At 49.4% G+C, this 14,364-nt stretch overlaps 1 protein-coding gene across 2 annotated transcripts in view; it reads left to right on the plus strand.

The window, feature by feature from the left end:
• The window catches only part of Ephb6 (EPH receptor B6), a 15,438-nt gene extending 1,152 nt beyond the window's left edge, over nt 1–14,286 (plus strand). Inside the window, exons 2-18 of one of the 2 annotated variants that reach the window (XM_008828606.3) lie at nt 6,567–6,645; nt 7,038–7,238; nt 7,523–7,587; nt 7,816–8,578; nt 9,156–9,311; nt 9,567–9,917; nt 10,100–10,224; nt 10,435–10,597; nt 11,044–11,158; nt 11,407–11,459; nt 11,629–11,748; nt 11,845–12,092; nt 12,350–12,520; nt 13,014–13,163; nt 13,384–13,577; nt 13,701–13,856; nt 13,964–14,286. In XM_008828606.3, the coding sequence (XP_008826828.1) occupies nt 7,139–7,238; nt 7,523–7,587; nt 7,816–8,578; nt 9,156–9,311; nt 9,567–9,917; nt 10,100–10,224; nt 10,435–10,597; nt 11,044–11,158; nt 11,407–11,459; nt 11,629–11,748; nt 11,845–12,092; nt 12,350–12,520; nt 13,014–13,163; nt 13,384–13,577; nt 13,701–13,856; nt 13,964–14,072 (3,039 nt within the window). In that variant the 5' untranslated portion in view covers nt 6,567–6,645; nt 7,038–7,138 and the 3' untranslated portion in view covers nt 14,073–14,286. Of the gene's footprint in view, nt 1–6,566; nt 6,646–7,037; nt 7,239–7,522; nt 7,588–7,815; nt 8,579–9,155; nt 9,312–9,566; nt 9,918–10,099; nt 10,225–10,434; nt 10,598–11,043; nt 11,159–11,406; nt 11,460–11,628; nt 11,749–11,844; nt 12,093–12,346; nt 12,521–13,013; nt 13,164–13,383; nt 13,578–13,700; nt 13,857–13,963 lie in introns of both variants that reach the window. The other variant, XM_008828605.3, reaches the window with a different exon arrangement.
• The last annotated feature ends 78 nt before the right edge of the window (nt 14,287–14,364 follow it).

The following is a 14,364-nucleotide window of genomic DNA, read 5'->3' on the forward strand; positions in this document are numbered from 1 at the left end:
ACCTCTGTAAACCTGGGGATCGATGTTTGGATCCTGCGCCCGAGCCTTAAGCACACCTCCTCCCAGTTGCGACCAAAGTCTCCTGCCTGCTCCTGCCCCAACTCCACCTCCTCGCTCCATCTGGGTGCTTGGCCCAGCCTGCCTCTGCCCCTGCCCACTGATCTTGGCCGTCTGGCACCCTCTCTCCTCCCATCCCTGGGGGAGCTGGCATGAGCCCAGCGTAGCTGATGTTGTAATGTCCCTGGCAGTACCGGTGGAGAAGAGCTGCCCGGCCTGTTCCCAATCAGTTAACCTAGGCCCTCCACCCGCCAGGGGAACTTGACTCGGGCAGCGCTGGAAGGAGAGGTGATGGTGGATCTGGAGAGACCAATGAGAAGGAGTGGTGGGGCTATTCACAGTCCTTGGAGGCTGACCCAGTTATGGGACATTAGGGGACTGAACCCTGCTCATAGGAGTGTGGGCTTTTCCTCTTGAAGGAAGATTGGGATGAGTGCCCCTGTGTACATAGTTAATGACGTAGGGAGGGGGACTCCTTTCCAGTCTATTGGTTCATTCAGGGTACAAGCAGATGGTTGGCAATGATCACCAAGCTACCAGAATGTTGGGAGTAACAGGCCAGGATGACTGAGCATGGGAAAGGCAGAATCCTCCTCTGGGACAGTAACTCACCCATCTCCTTAGCATCTCTTGGCCCTGACCTTTAAGACTTCAACTCACTCTCCCACTCCCTGAAGGCAGAAGAAGTATCATAACATCTGAGGGTACTAGAAGCCTTAGCTCCCCTTTCTCTACTCAGTGTTCACCAAGGTGCTTTTGCAGAAGCATCTTCTCCGAGAGCAGTTCAGTCAGGCTAAGGGCAGAGCAGGGCCCACAGCAAGGGACAGCAGTTCATCAGACCCCTGCAGCACACATTCCCCAGCTCATTGCTGCTACCCACCCTAGCTCATACACATTCCCCTATGTGCTCTTTCGGAGTCCAGGTACTGCTCCTGATTGACCTGGTTGTCCTGGCTTTCTCCCACCACCTTTCCTGGACTCCTTACATGTTTGCCACCTGCCCCAGAACCCTCCCTTAGACACTTTCCCAGAGTCATTCTTCTCCAGCTGATGAACAGAGTGACTTGTTCTTGATGGCTGTCTGGCTAGACCCAGACATTGTATGCATCTTAAAAGCCTCTCCTGGCTGCACAGCCTGGGAGTGGGAGGCACATGTTCCTGAGCAGACATGCTCTAGGGGACATTCTCAGAGGCTAAAGACCTCAAGGGACACAGGGATGTTCTCAGCAAGCTAATCAAATTGGCTTCATCTAGCTTCGGCAGCAGGAGACCAAGAGCCAGAGGATGGCCGCCTCCTCCCTGTCTGTCCTGGAGGCTGCCTTGAAGCCTGATGAGATTCTTTTCAAGGCAGAAGGCCAGAGCACGGACAGACCTCACCAGAGGATCTCCAGGGTGCAGATTAAAGGGTAGAGACTGCAGCAGTAAGCCGAGCAAGGATTATATTGGAATTTCCTGGGCGTTTAACAGCTGCAGAACAGGACAGAGGACCAGACTATGGTGCTGACCCCTCCCACACTGACCCTGCAGCTAACAGGTGTGAGAACCAGCTCAGCAACCACAACAGACCTAAAACCACTGGCCCCTTGCTTTGGAGACACTCCCTATCCCTGTTGGTCACTTCACACACTCTTTCTGTCCAGTCTTGCTTTGCCACCAGTGAGGCTCCTCCAGACATGTTCCAAGTATCTGGTGCCTTCTGTTTCCCTCTTTCCCCTTGTAGACAGTCCTTAGCTCAGCATCATGACAGAGAAACATAGTGACAACTTGAAGTTGTTGGAGAGAGGCTTAAAGAACATCCAAGGATAAAAGATATTCTATCTTTTGTTGTTGATGGTCTTTTGCTCCTTCATCCTCAACCTCTGCTGTCTCTTCATCTTTCTTGTTTTAGAGTTTAAAATTCCTAGATATTTTAAAAACCAAAGGTGAAAAGGGGGAAGAGATTACATATATAAACATATGTTCTGTTTGTCTAGATTTTAGCGATATCTCTTCAAATCCTTTCTTTGCTTAGATTTTTAACTATTAAAATAAAGTATGCTTATTATAATAAAAACTAAACAATTGAGGCATGTGTAAGACAAAGTTAATTATCCCACCTCTCATCCTCTGTCTCATGCATCCTCCTACGGTAACCAATTTTAATGATCCAATATATCTCTGTCATGCCTTTCTGTGAGCTGCTTTGGATTAGATTATTTAATTTTTTTAAAATTTAGGTTGAGGTGCATAAACTCTACTGAATAAGCTGGATTTGTTCATGAAATTATCATCTTTAGCATTTAATTTAAGCACAGTTAATTTTTAAAGCTCTTACAAATTTGCTGATTTAATTTACTTTTAAATTGTTCATTTCCATAGAGAACAGAATTCATAAGCTGCCCTTTATAAGCTAAAATGTTGCAAATCTCTAGATTTTTTTCCAGTTGCTAAAACCAAACACAACCTCAATACCTAAGACCTTGCTTTATTTTTTTAAAGCAAGCAAATGTACCAGGCTTATGGTCTAGTGTCTGCCTTGCATCAGAAGGATGGACAGTGATAAAAGGAGAGGCGGAAAAGAAAATAAAGAATCAAAGAATGTGATTTTTATCACATGAACTGCCTTTTCAGTCTTTTGGGGAGCTATCATTTACAGCCACATTTCTGCTGCTTCCAAGTGTTTTATATTTGTAAAACTTATGCACATCTGAAGTATGAATGTTTCCCTGATTAAGACCAGTTTGCAGCACTTTCTCGAGTTCCAGCCTCTTAAACTGTGGGCAGTTCCTTTCTTGAACTGCAGAGGGATCTCAAGAAGGCTTGGAGGCCTCTTCCCGTTTGTGGCCACAGGATGCTTGGTTCTGCCCAAGATGAATTCCTGGACCAAATGTATGAGGTAGGCCCCGTCTACAAGCAGCAAAGCCGCCTTTGAAAGTTTTCCTGTTTACTATTCCAGACATGAGGAATACCCGTGTCTTTCACTTGTTTTTTCTACCTTTGAAACTTGCTTCAGAAGACTCTGTGGTACTTTGAAATCCTTGACAGCAGTTATTCCATATCTTAATGTTTCCTCTTTCCTTATTTTTATTCTGGACACAGAGATACACTGTGATTCTTTTAATATATAAATAAGAGGCTTGGCTTGCTGGATTAGCAAGAACTGCTCTAACTTCCTACTCTGACTCAGCAGCATTTTAAAAAAAATTTCTGAAGACACTTGTTTTTTAATCTTTAATAGTCTAGGTCTGAATCTGAAAAAAACTTCACATCAAACATCAAAATACACATCTGGACATTTTACAATCTTTAACCATTTCTTTTTAATGAATGTCTTTGTACTTAGTAAAATTTCAAAAAACATTACTCAAGTAGCAATATACATGTGGTATCTCTATTTTAGTCTTTCAGACTCTTGTTGACAAGCTGGGTGACTTTAAAATATTTCATAATTGCATTTGTTCTTTTCTGGATCTTGTGGGGAGAGGCCAGCTTCATGTTGTCACTAAGATGCATGCTGTGACTATCCTGGCACACCTATAGCAGCCCTAAGCTCCTGGGTATTGCAAGCTATCAAAGCAAACATCTCACCATTCTTCATCTTCTAGAATTTCCGTATTATACAGTTGATGTTATCTGTAGTAAGTTTATTCTGTCTTGCTTTTGTCTTTCAAAAAAATCTCCTAAAATGTTACCAAAATATTTATTGCTGTCTAGTTATAAGCTTGAGAAGGCATGGAGCTTGCTATTTCTTCGTTGTTCAGATTATAGCGCCCACTTGTGTTCTGCCTGACAGAGACTATTTTGAAGAATATCTTCTAGGCATATAGTAAAATAACCTCCATTGTTTAAAGGCTTGCCTCTGGCATTTTCTGTTCTTGATAACAGTGTTCCTAAAGACCGTGGCTCTGGACAGACCCTGATTTGTTTTGATGTGTCAGAGATACTTCCATATTAGGACACTGAGATTTGGGGTTGGGGGGTTACACCTCCAACATACATTGCTTCAGGATGTTTGTGAAACAGCTATTGATGCTAGAGGCAGCATTACAGAAGTTAATAGAGTTATGCAAGCTCTTCATCTCCTCTAGAGCCTTTACTTAATCTGACCCTAGCAGCACTCAGAACAGTATTCTCAGAGAATTTTTGCCTCTGGGAAACTGTTTTCCATGTGGAACTGCTTCTTACTTGACTCTCTCTACAAGCTGTGGATTGATCTATTCACATAAGGCATTAGTGGTATTAGAGGTAAAATTCAGTGGGTAGTTGGTCACTACTCATCAGCACCCAGGTATATAGAAAAGGTATCCCTCTAAAATAGCTTTATAGAGGTGACACTAAATGCTTCATCTTATGACGCACACAGCATCTTTACCAAAAAAAAAGTAGATAATCAAAAGTTAAATTATAACGTTTCTGTCGATAACAGCTAAGATGTAGTTTCAGTTTAATTTCAGCTCCATTGAAAACTGTGTCACTCTCTATCACAGGATGACCAGGCCACACACATCCAGGTTGTGGCGCCCTTCCAGTTGACTTTGGAGTTTGTTTGTTCTTTGTCCCTCCTCTAAGATTTCTCATTTTAGTATGGTGGGCAACATGCCTCTCATTTTTGTTTTCAACAGAAAGAAATGATTCCTGCTACTCTTGTTCATGTACCACATGGTCTTGTAAGACCCAATCACAGAGAAAGAGCATACCCATGGTGGTGGAGCTGGTCTTCCTTGTGGCCCTATATGCAGAAGTACCTTTGCTTGTTGGCTTGTAGGTATAGAACTGTACCTACTAATGGCTGAGGAGCCTTTCCATAGGAGATGGATATGAGGTAGACCCTAGCAATCACTTGGAGAGCAGAAGCATTACTTTCATTCATTTTACTGAACAGTTATTAGCTACAGTTTTAAAATGAAATTTTAACTCATGTTTTAGTTGAAAAGATATTATGAGTCATTAAGTCTAAAAATTAAGGAGAACATAATGAAAATATTTCCTCACAACCCTTCTTTTCTTTTCTTTTCAAATTCAGGTATTCCTCCATAATGATCCTTCCATGGGCATATGTGTATGTTTGGTTTTTGTAATACTATGAATTGAACCCAGGGCCTCACACATGTTAAGCAAACACTCTGCCCTGAGAACATTAAATCCCCAGCCCAATATTTATTCATTTTGTTGTTGTTCTTGTTAGTCTTTTCGAGACAGAGTCTCCCTGTAGCCCCAGCTGGACTGGAACTCTCTATGTAGATCAGGCTGGCCTTAAACTCACAGAGATCTGCCTGCCTCTGCCTCCAGAGTGCTGGGATTAAAGATGTGCAACATCACGCCTGGCTCCAATATTTATTCTTAAGTGAACAAGTGGGAGCTTACTTTACACCACTCTGATCTTACTCCTTTCACTTGGAAATCCTTTTCATATCAGTACATAAACAGTTTGTATTTGTTGCTTAGGCTGTGGCATAATCTCTTAACCATCTTCCTACTGATAGGCGGTTACTTTACAGTTTTTTTTTTTCCCTTACAAACAATTCATGTTGGCTGTGGATACAGCTCAGTGACAGAGCTGGGTCCAATTCCCAACACTGCCAAAAATTTTTTTTTAATGTATGGATATCCTTGCTCTAACAAGTATCATACAAGTTCCTGGTACTCAAAGGACTTCGTAGAAGTGATGCTACTAGCAGATATTGCCAAATTACTCTCCATACACCAGTATGCCAATATGAAATCACTAGAGCAATGTTTAGAAAAGACTTTATTACACATTGTCCAGCACTGTGTGTTATCAATCTCATAGGTAAAAATGATCTTATTCATTTCAGGCCACAATAACAAAGTTCTATCAATTGGGAAGCAGCAATTTATAAGCAAGAGAGAATTGTTTCTCATCATCCTGGAGACTGGTCAGAAATCAGGGTGCCAACATGACTGGGTTCTCATGAGGACCCTCTTTCTAATTGCTGACTATCTATTTTGCATTGTACTCTCACAATGTTGAAAGAAGGCTAGAGAGCCCTTTGAGATCTCTTACAAGAATATTAATCCCATTCATGTAAATCTTCAAGATGTAATTACCTCCCAAAGGCCCCACCTCTAAAAACCATCACACTGGGGGGTTAAGATTACAACATATGTATTCATGGCAAAGGCACAAACATCTACTCTGTAACAAATCACATGCCACTGTTGTTTCAACATGCCTTTCCTTCAAATATGAGCAAGCAAGAAGCATCTTTTCATATGCTTAATCCATCCGCTTAGTTTCCTGTAAGCCACAGGGAAAAACATGTCCCTTCGGGAATTAGAACCTTTGTTGGAGATATGTGCCAGACCTACATAGCTTTATCCTCTCCTTACACCGCCTCATCTATCTTTAGAATCTTTATGCGTGTCCCTTCACTTCACTGCCTCTGCAAAATGTCCAGAGCATTCGGGGAAGTAGTATTACTGGAGCGTAGTGAGAATCTGGTGCCCAGAAGAACAGAAAATCTTACCTACCTGGTTTTAATGAGAATAACCTTCTAACTTCCCTACAGCCCTACGGAGTGGCCACTGGGGAAGGAGAAGGAATAGATGAAGAGAACAAATTGGAATAGCGCCTTCCAGACAGAAAAGGTAACACTGGGTCAGCACTCTGGGTACCCCAACAAGAAGGAGGGCCTTGAGACACAGTCACATGGGAACAAAAGTGAGAGAATTGGCATGCATCCCTTCAAGAAAATGGGATTTGCACAAGAGACTTGAGAGCCAATTGGCCTTTACTGGCCATGGTTGGTTCAGAGGCTATTTGAGACCTGTAGAAGAGGCACTGTGTGAGCTTGGCATGCATCCCTTCAAGAAAATGGGATTTGCACAAGACACTTGAGAGCCAATTGGCCTTTACTGGCTTCTGCCCATGGTTGGTTCAGAGGCTATTTGAGACCTGTAGAAGAGGCACTGTGTGAGGTTTGGGCATCTCTACAGTTTATGAAAATGTAATTTCCTTCTCACCCTCTGTGTATCCCTAGGAAGCAAGCTTGGCTGCAGACCCCAAGTCTTACAAACGTCACAGCCCCGCCTCAGAGCAGGGTGTTGGCTGGGGCAATGGTGGAAGCACAGAGGATGCCCCATGGCTACTGAGGGCACTGCCCAATCAGGGAGCAGATTGGCAGGCATGGTGTGCAGCCTATGGGTCCTGGTTCTGGGGCCCTCAGTTCTGGCTTTGGAAGGTAAGGGGGTGGGGTAAGAGAGTCCCACCAGCCAATAGAGACCAGTGTAGATGGGAAATTGGAGAAACTCAGAGAGGGCAGAGAAGAGTGGAGACAAGGAGGGGACAATGTGGGGAGGGTGACCAGGACTCCATCGTACCAACTATTTCAGAGACAGAATCCTGACAGATAGCTTCTACTGGCAACTCAGATGAACCTGGGAGGGTCTGTCTTCAGTTCTCTATGGGAATGAAGTGGGGCAACAGGGCCAGCTTGGCACACTGTGCATGTTTATCTCTGAACAGAGGTGCTGCTGGACACCACAGGAGAGACCTCTGAGATTGGGTGGCTCACCTACCCACCAGGTGGGGTGAGTGTCTCCCTTCTGAACCCATTCTGTGAACTGCCGGGAAGAAACCCAGGATAAAGTGTGAGATAAGACTCCCTCCATGAGGGGGACCAGAATTTCAAGCTATCTTCTTCCTCTTTTGCCCATCATTAATGTTGTCTCACTAGAATAGATAGACCCCCTGCATTTGCCCGGCTCCCACTTCCCTCCCCAAGCTCTGAGCAGCTGCTTCTCCTGGTCCCCTTGCAGTGGGACGAGGTGAGCGTTCTAGATGATCAGCGCCGTCTGACTCGGACCTTTGAAGCATGCCACGTGGCAGGGGTCCCTCCAGGTGCTGGACAGGACAATTGGCTGCAGACACACTTTGTGGAGCGGCGAGGAGCCCAGCGGGCACACATCCGCCTCCACTTCTCTGTGCGAGCTTGTTCCAGCCTGGGTGTGAGCGGGGGCACCTGCCGGGAGACCTTCACCCTTTACTACCGGCAGGCTGATGAGCCCGACAGCCCTGACAGCATTTCCGCCTGGCACCTCAAACGCTGGACCAAAGTGGACACAATTGCAGCGGATGAGAGCTTCCCAGCCTCCTCCTCCTCTTCCTCATGGGCTGTGGGACCCCACAGGACTGGTCAGCGGGTGGGGCTGCAGCTGAACGTGAAGGAGCGCAGCTTTGGTCCTCTGACTCAGCGTGGCTTCTACGTGGCCTTCCAGGACACAGGGGCCTGCCTGGCTCTGGTAGCGGTCAAGCTCTTCTCCTATACCTGCCCCTCTGTCCTGCGTGCCTTTGCCTCCTTTCCTGAGACGCAGGCCAGTGGAGCTGGGGGGGCCTCCTTGGTGGCAGCTGTGGGTACCTGTGTAGCTCATGCAGAGCCAGAGGAGGATGGAGTTGGAGGCCAGGCAGGAGGAAGCCCCCCAAGATTACACTGCAATGGGGAAGGAAGGTGGATGGTAGCTGTCGGAGGCTGCCGCTGCCAGCCTGGACACCAACCTGTGCGTGGAGACAAGGTCTGCCAAGGTGAGAGCCATTCACCCATGCCCCTGGCCTTTGATTTCTCTCCTGAACATGTCCAATGTAGCTTTGTCCAACATAGATCTCAAATAGAGGCTGGAAAGGTGGTTCAAAGGTAAAGAGAACTGACTGCTCTTCTAGAGGACCTGGGTTTGGTTTCCAGCACCCACATGGCAGCTAATAACTGTCCCCTAACTCCAGTTCCAGGTCATCGGATGCCCTCTTCTGGCCTCCACAGGCATTTCATGTCATGGGTGCACTTACGTATGAGCAGGCAAAACATTTCTGCCCCCATCTGCCATCTAGCTGGGGAGGGTTCATTGCTGAGCTGGTGGGTGAGGCAGGTAGAAGGTGTCAGTGGATAGGCTATGAAAAAATGACTACAGAGAGAGGTTATGCACCCAAGCCTGGAACACCTACATCTGGGGTTTGCCCTGCCTGAAGCCCCAGCACCCCTAAGTGTTCCACAAATCTATGTACCAAGAAAAAGGAGGTGGGGGTTAAACCAGTTCTGGGGAATTACGACTGGAAGCTGAGGGTGGATAGATGAAGTGTGATGACATTCTCCCCTCTGTCTCCTCAGCCTGTCCTGAGGGGTCCTATAAGGCCCTGGCTGGAAATACCCCTTGCTCATCATGCCCAGCCCGCAGCCACTCCCCTGATCCTGCAGCCCCAGTTTGCCCCTGTCTCCAGGGCTTCTACAGGGCTAGTTCTGACCCTCCAGAGGCTCCCTGCACTGGTGAGTCCCCTTTCAGCCCAACACAGAAAAGATCCTGGGAGTAGGGTGGGAACTGGGGAGCCTGATGCAATGGCTGCTGGGTGAGGGGGCTTTGCAGTGCACTTGGACTGACTTATTGTCTCTTGTTTCCTTGGTGTCCCACCCCCTCTCCCCACCCTCCTCTGCTTTCTGGTCCGCCTTCGTGCCCTTCGGGATGCACCTTTTGGCCTCCTTCCTTCCTTAATCTCCTCCACCCCACACCTACCCCATATCCAGGTCCTCCATCGGCTCCCCGGGAGCTTTGGTTTGAAGTACAGGGCTCAGCACTCATGCTGCACTGGCGCCTGCCTCATGAGCTGGGTGGTCGAGGGGACCTGCTCTTCAATGTTGTATGCAAGGAGTGTGGGGGCCACCGGGAGCCCAGCAGCGGGGCCATGTGTCGTCGCTGCAGGGATGAGGTGCATTTCGATCCCCGCCAGAGGGGCCTGACCGAGAGTCGAGTGTTAGTTGGGGGGCTCCGAGCACATGTACCATACATCTTGGAGGTGCAGGCTGTCAATGGGGTGTCTGAGCTCAGCCCTGACCCTCCCCAGGCAGCAGCCATCAATGTCAGCACTAGCCATGAAGGTAAGCCCTTTCCTCCTCCTTAGGGACACGGTGCCTCACCTCGGGGCCCCCCTTCCCCGTGCCTCCCCTCCTCCCAGCCTGCATTAGATTCCACATTCTGAACTCCAGCCCCTCCAGCCCTGGATGCTCCTGCTCCTAAAAACTCCAATCCCCCATAATAACTACTCCATCCTGCAATTTAGTCCCCTCTGCAGTCCCTGTGGTTCACCAGGTGAGCCGGGCAGCAAACAGCATCACAGTGTCCTGGCCACAGCCTGACCAGACGAATGGCAACATCCTTGACTATCAACTCCGCTACTATGACCAGGTGGGCAGGAGGTCTGAGGTGCCACGGCAGGGCCAGTGAGAGCACTCAGCCCCCATGACTCCACAAGGGCATGACTGTTGAGTTAGGCAAGAGGAGCTGTGAAGGGCCTGAGGAACTAGGGATATACTGAGGAGGATTGTGAGGTCTTTGGAGATAAAAGCAGGGACAAGAGATCAGTCTGGACAGCTAGTGAGTGATTGTTGTTCCTAGGCAGAAGACGAATCCCACTCCTTCACCATGACCAGCGAGACCAACACTGCCACTGTGACACGGTTAAGCCCTGGCCACATCTATGGTTTCCAGGTGCGGGCACGGACTGCAGCCGGCCACGGTCCCTATGGGGGAAAAGTCTATTTCCAGACACTGCCCCAAGGTGAGGAGATACCTAGATGGGTACAAGGAGGCCAAGGGCAGAGTGACGAAAGGCCCAGGACTGTCCAAACCACAGTCCTTGACCCATCATCATCTGGACCAGAGGCTCTGGAGAAGGAGGCTATGGGTGACCCCTGACCTTAGGGACTGTATGAGGAGAGTAGGGGTAATGAGTGAAGATGAGAGGGGTTGCAGATATGAATGCATGTCGTGTGGAAATGTGTGTCAGACTGTGATAATTGTTGCGTTTGGAGGGTTGAAAGTATGAACAGGCATGTGGGTGTGTATGTGAGGTGTGTGCATGTGGGTGTGTATGTGAGGTGTGTGCATGTGGGTGTGTATGTGAGGTGTGTGCATGTGGTGCTTTGGCTGTCTCGGGCTGTCAGGTGCATGCGAACACTTGCATAAGCAATCTGGCCCCCTGTGACTGTGGCACTGATCTGCCAGGTGAGCTCTCCTCCCAGCTTCCAGAGAAGCTATCCTTGGTGATTGGTTCCATCCTTGGGGCCTTGGCCTTTCTCCTGCTGGCAGCTATCACTGTACTGGCTGTCATCTTCCAGCGGTGAGGCCCCTGCCACTCCTACCCGACCTGCCCCAGCACCATTTGAGTCCCCGGGAGCCCTGGGAACCCCAGCACGTCCCATGCCTTTCTTCCACTAGCCCGTTACAGAGGTGGGAAGGAGGGACCTGGTAGAGTTCCCTCAGTCCTCATACCCATGGCTGGAAGCTGTCTGCCCGGTCAGGGTGGCCAAGGGCAGATGCAAATGGACAGAAGCAGGTGTCATTCTAGGCTATTGGTTTGTCCCCCAGGAAGCGGCGTGGGACTGGCTACACAGAGCAACTACAGCAATACAGTAGTCCAGGTCAGAAAGGAAAAAGGAAATGTGACTGGGGTTGGGGGCTTGTGGCTAGTCATACGCCTGGTAGTGTGGATGGGCTCTTCCATAGCAATTCCAAAAGTGGGAGGGAACATATAGAATGTTTGGGCCTCCAGACTTGCAGCACACTCTCATGTCACACTGTACTCTTCAGGTCTTGGGGTAAAGTATTACGTTGACCCTTCCACATACGAGGACCCCTGCCAGGCTATCCGAGAGCTTGCACGGGAGGTTGATCCTGTGTATATCAAGATCGAAGAAGTCATTGGTGCAGGTACTTCACAAGCAAGGCATGCCTGGGAGGCCTGGTCATCACTACGTACAGCCGGAAACGTCATGACCCCAGTCACACCTGTATCTGTTCTCCCAGGCTCTTTTGGAGAAGTGCGCAGGGGCCGACTGCAGCCCCGGGGAAGGCGGGAACAGGCTGTGGCTATCCAGGCCCTGTGGGCAGGAGGTGCAGAGAGCCTTCAGATGACCTTTCTGGGCCGGGCGGCACTGCTAGGCCAGTTCCAGCACCCCAATGTCCTGCGGCTGGAAGGCGTAGTCACCAAGAGCCGGCCCCTCATGGTGCTAACGGAGTTCATGGAGCTTGGTCCCCTGGACAGCTTCCTCAGGGTCAGTTCTGCTCTGGTGAAGGAGGAGGGGTGTCCTCGAGTGGAGGAAAGCTTGGGGCTCTTGCCGCTCCCAGAAGACTCTTGTGCTTTTGCTTCCTCCCATCCCATCTTCCACTGATCTTCATTCTTCCTTCCCAGGCCATTTTCTGATGCCAAATGTGCCCCCTGCCTCTCTCCCCCCAACTACCCTCTTATGCCAGTGTCTACTGTGCAGTGTGTGTACCCCGTTGCTGATCTCTGTCCTCTGCCCCTCAGCAGCGAGAAGGCCAGTTCAGCAGCCTGCAGCTGGTGGCCATGCAGCGGGGAGTGGCAGCCGCCATGCAGTACCTGTCCAGCTTTGCCTTTGTGCACCGTGCACTCTCTGCCCGAAGCGTGCTGGTGAATAGTCACCTGGTGTGCAAGGTGGCCCGTCTTGGCCATAGCCCTCAGGTGAGTACAGGGTCTTAGAGACTCAGTGTCCCCCAGCAGGTGAGAGAGAGCTGGACTCTTGGGTAGGTGTGTTGGTAGCATATCACAGTGCCTAGGTGTTAAAGGTTCAGTCATGTGGTGACGAGAGGGAAGCCTGTGCCAAGGGCAGTTGAGGGACTTCAGAAACCAAGACAAAGAAGGAGCTCAGAAGGACAGGAGACCTGTAAAACTTTAATACCAGGCCCTGCTTTCTCTCAATACAAAGGTTACACGGGCTGTGGTCAGCACAGGGACGGTCAAACCCTGAATGCTCAGTCTCGAGCCCCATGACCTTGTACAGTTCATATTCTCTAGGCCTTGGCTTCAGAATCTTGATATTATTCACCCTTCAGGATGGTTAAGGGGAAGATTAAATGAGATGTGGGATGTGAAACCCTTAATGCATCTGAGCATAATATTTGCCTAGTGAGTGTGACTTGTGCTGGTTATTATTACTTCTGATGATCCCCCTCAGGGTTCAAGTTGCTTGCTCCGCTGGGCAGCCCCAGAAGTCATTGCACATGGGAAGCATACAACATCCAGCGATGTTTGGAGCTTTGGAATACTTATGTGGGAAGTGATGAGCTATGGAGAACGGCCCTACTGGGACATGAGCGAGCAGGAGGTGAACTTGACCTAGACGTTTGCTGGCTGGGATCCCTCCCAGGCTTTCATATTCTAAGCCCACCCTATGCTGAGCTGTTCATGTTGTAAGCTGCAGTATTCCATTTCTTTTAGTTCTTTTCTCACCCCTTCCTCAGGCTGCTCTGGATTTCAGCCTACCCGCCCCCTTTCCTAAGGCTTCTACTGTCAATACTTCTCATCATATTTCTCCTGACCCGTAGGTACTAAATGCGATAGAGCAAGAGTTCCGGCTGCCCCCACCTCCAGGCTGTCCTCCTGGGCTACATCTGCTGATGCTGGACACTTGGCAGAAGGACCGTGCCAGGCGGCCTCACTTTGACCAGCTGGTGGCTGCGTTTGACAAGATGATCCGCAAACCAGACACCCTACAGGCTGAAGGGGGCCCTGGGGACAGGTCTGGAGCTTGGGGCTGGAGCCTGGGAAAGCTAGGGAGGGTGGATGTAAACCAAACAGAAAACTGAGCATAGAGAGCCTAAGACAAAGAGAAAATCTGACCTGCTTGCCCTCCCCACCTTAGGCCTTCCCAGGCCCTTCTGAACCCTGTGGCCTTGGACTTTCCTTGCCTGGACTCTCCCCAGACCTGGCTTTCAGCCATTGGACTGGAGTGCTACCAGGATAACTTCTCCAAGTTTGGCCTCTCCACCTTCAATGATGTAGTTCAGCTCAGCCTGGAGTAAGCAGGGCGAGGTGGGAGGGAAGACACTCTGGGACCCAGGCAAGGGGGTACATCTGGGATCTTGAAGAAGATGGCCCAAGTCTGATCCACTCCCTCCCCACCAGAGATCTGCCGGCCCTGGGTATCACCTTGGCAGGCCACCAGAAGAAGCTACTGCACAACATCCAGCTTCTCCAGCAGCACCTGAGGCAGCCGGGCTCAGTGGAGGTGTGAGTGAGGCCTGGGCAGAAATCTGTGAGCCACCAAAGCCCCAACCCAGCCCGGACACAGGGCAGATGAGGGTCTCCTGAGACTGATCCAGGCTCTATCCTCGCCTCCATGCTTGCCACACTAAACCCAGCCCTCTGGACACTGCATCCCTGAATCCTGCCCCTTCCAACAGCCTCCCCCATATTAAAGGGAAAGAAGGGGAACTTACAAGTTTGGGTGTGTCTAGGCCTCAGTCTACCAGGGGGGGTTAGGGAGGCTTTGGAAGAGGGGCAGAGCTTCGTGACAGGGTGGGCCA

The sequence above is a fragment of the Nannospalax galili genome, unplaced genomic scaffold, assembly GCF_000622305.1.
Source record: "Nannospalax galili isolate Female #2095 unplaced genomic scaffold, S.galili_v1.0 scaffold233, whole genome shotgun sequence".
NCBI classification, from domain to species: Eukaryota; Metazoa; Chordata; class Mammalia; order Rodentia; family Spalacidae; genus Nannospalax; species Nannospalax galili.